Below are 3,051 nucleotides of genomic sequence, written 5' to 3' on the forward strand. Positions count from 1 at the left end.
CGAGCTGTAATGGCGCAGCTCTATTCTGGAAAAGGGGGCGTGGAGCAGCAGCTCATTTGCATTTAAAGAAACAGGCCCGAAAAACAGCATGTTTCTGCTTCCACTCAAAATAGGCATTTTCAAAATTATATTTTGTATTTAGTATTTTGAGCTGAAACTTCATAGACACATTCTGGGGACACCAGAGACTTATATTACATATTGTAAAAAGGGGCATAATATGTCTCCTTTAATTTTACATGTTTTGTTTGGCCATTTTGTATGGCTTATATTATTTAGTTAATATTATCGCATTATTTTTGTAATTCTATATACATTTCTATGTAATTTAAGAAAAATACGCTATAAATAATACAGTATTTTTCTGTATAAAAAATGAGAATTACTGTAATGTGTCGATAATACTTAAATAACAGCCAAATTGTTTATTTTATAGACATTGTTAGTAATTTTTACAGAGTTTTGCGTACAATTTAAAGTGAAGGAAAACTACTTATTTTCTGTATAAATAGGATTTTTTTTGACACTTTTCATTCATTTTCACATTTCACTTTAATCACGACCATCGTAATAGATTTAGTTTAATTGTGCAGGGACAATTTTGGGGCATTTTTGTTCATTTTGGTGGCATTTTTGCATGTGGATCGATTGAAAGAAAGTGCTAAAAGTATTACTGTCTGATTCTGATTCTGATTAGCATGCTTTTCCTCTTGCGGTCAGGCCGCTTCACCATACAGAATGTCATGCCGCAGCTTGATGGGGACAGTTCAAAGGTCAAGGTGAAAGTGCGTGTGAACATGCACGGCATCTTCAGCGTGTCCAGTGCCTCTCTGATAGAGAAGCAGAAAGGAGAGGCAGAGGATGTGCAGATGGACACAGAACCGACTGTACAGAATGAGGGCAGGCCTGAGGAACAGGTAGGAGACACTGATTGGCAAAATGTATTCATTCTTTAGATAAAGAAGTTTAATTTAAAATGAATCTAATTCTGATTTTGTAGAATTTTGCCATTCCATTGACGACGAGACTGTCAAGAGAAATATTTGAATGATTAGTTCAACCAAAAATGCTAATTTTGTCATCATTTTTCTCATCTTCTTGTTGTTCCAAACCTGAATGACTTTCTTTGTTTCTTGAAACATGAGTAGATACACAGGCACAGCATTGGGGTTCTAACCAGAAGAGTGTTTTTGCTCTTTGTCACTAATTTAAGCTCACTGCGTTTGGCACTGAAAATGACACCTCTGTCCTAGAAGAGGAGGACTGTCATTCTTACGTTAGGGGTTACTTTAATTAGCTTCCCTGGGTTCTGACATGCCATCAACAGCTGTAATTTGGCAAAGCAGTTTTTAAATTAGGCCAAAATCTAAAATATCTTAATATGCTGGAAGGTAAGTTTCTGGTCAGGTACAATTACAACACCAATCAATCAATCAGTACTGTGCACTGTATTAAAGTAATGCAAGATGTAACGCATGTAGGCATCATTTATATTTGTCTAAAAAGTAGTTTCAAGCATTTGGATTTTTTTTATGAGAAGCCTAAAATCAATGTTCCCAAATAACAGATTGTGTATATATTTAGAAAGAAATCTAATACACTACCATTTAAAATATTGGTTGGTATTGATTTTTAATGTTTTTGAAAGCACCTTAGGCTCATCAAGGTTGCATTTTTTTTTTTATCAAAAAGACAGTAAAAACAGTAATATTGAGGAATATTATTACAATTTAAAATAACTGTATAGATAATTTTATAAAACTGTATAAATCGAATTTATTCCTGTGACGGCAAAGCTGAATTATTATTTATATAATGTTATTGTTATTGTTGTGGAAATAATTCTAATTATATAAACAGTATTATCAATGTTATTATCAATATTTTTAGGTAAAACTGAAATGTACAGCATTTATTTGAAATCTTTTGCAGCATTATAAATGTCCTTACTGTCACTTTTGATCAATTTAATTCATCCTTGTGGAATAAATAAGAATTAGAAATTAGAAAAAGTACTAATTTCAAAAACTTACTGAAAGTAAATGTATCAAACACTAGTAAATGGATCAGTATGTAGTATTCAAGTATGCAATACAATACATATTATTGCACAAGGCTACACAAACTAATAATACATAATACATGAAGCCAAGTTAAAGATGTTTTAAAGCAGAATACCTCAGAATACCTTATTTGTTTGTTTTGTGAATGCGACAGAAGGATGTCTGTATTGCAGCGATTTCTATGGCTCTCAGCCCTAGCTGTTCAATGGTCCTCGTTTATGAAGAATATTCAAAACAAGCAAATATATTCAGCACTGTGTGCTTTTAAAAATGATTTTGTGGACAGTGAAGCTGCAGGATCAGATCACTCATGCTGTGTTTACGCTTTTGTTAATAGAATAAAATGCAGGTGGACCAGGAAGGCCAAGGAGAACAGCCCTCTGAAGAGGAAAAGATGAATAACTCTGGTAGTAAGGTACAATTTACCTTGAAAATATATACAAATAAATTCTCACATGCTGTTTATTGCTATCTATCTATCTATCTATCTATCTGTCTGTCTGTCTGTCTGTCTGTCTGTCTGTCTATCAGCACCGGGAGGATATCTATTGTCCCTTATTTTCCATTTCTTATGTTAATTGGCAATGATGACGTAATTATCTTTTGACTCCCTTGACAGCGGAACCTTGCTCAAAAAAAAAAAAACTAATTGTTGGAGATATGCGAGCAAAAAATAATAGATAAAAAATGCATAATAGAAAGCACAAAGGCACTGAAAAGGCCAGTAAAAAACAAACAAACAAAAACAAAACAAAGTGGGTCTAAGGCATGAAACTCCAGGGCTGAAAATGAGTCTATCTATCTATCTATCTATCTATCTATCTATCCGTCTGTGTGTCTATCTATCTATCTATCTATCTATCCGTCTGTGTGTCTATCTATCTATCTATCCATCTATCCATCTATCCATCTATCCGTCCGTCCGTCCGTCCGTCCGTCCGTCTTTCCGTCTGTCTATCTATCTATCTATCTATCTATGTATCTATCT

At 33.7% G+C, this 3,051-nt stretch overlaps 1 protein-coding gene across 2 annotated transcripts in view; it reads left to right on the plus strand.

Moving 5' to 3' along the window:
* LOC107718856 (heat shock 70 kDa protein 4L-like) overlaps nt 1-3,051 on the plus strand; it is a 34,342-nt gene that overhangs the window by 24,567 nt on the left and 6,724 nt on the right. For both annotated transcript variants that reach the window (XM_016526091.1, XM_016526092.1), the window contains exons 12-13: nt 721-917; nt 2,401-2,478. In XM_016526091.1, the coding sequence (XP_016381577.1) occupies nt 721-917; nt 2,401-2,478 (275 nt within the window). The remainder of the gene's footprint in view (nt 1-720; nt 918-2,400; nt 2,479-3,051) is intronic.

This window comes from Sinocyclocheilus rhinocerous, unplaced genomic scaffold, assembly GCF_001515625.1.
Source record: "Sinocyclocheilus rhinocerous isolate Xijiao unplaced genomic scaffold, SAMN03320098_v1.1 scaffold4379, whole genome shotgun sequence".
Lineage (NCBI taxonomy): Eukaryota > Metazoa > Chordata > Actinopteri > Cypriniformes > Cyprinidae > Sinocyclocheilus > Sinocyclocheilus rhinocerous.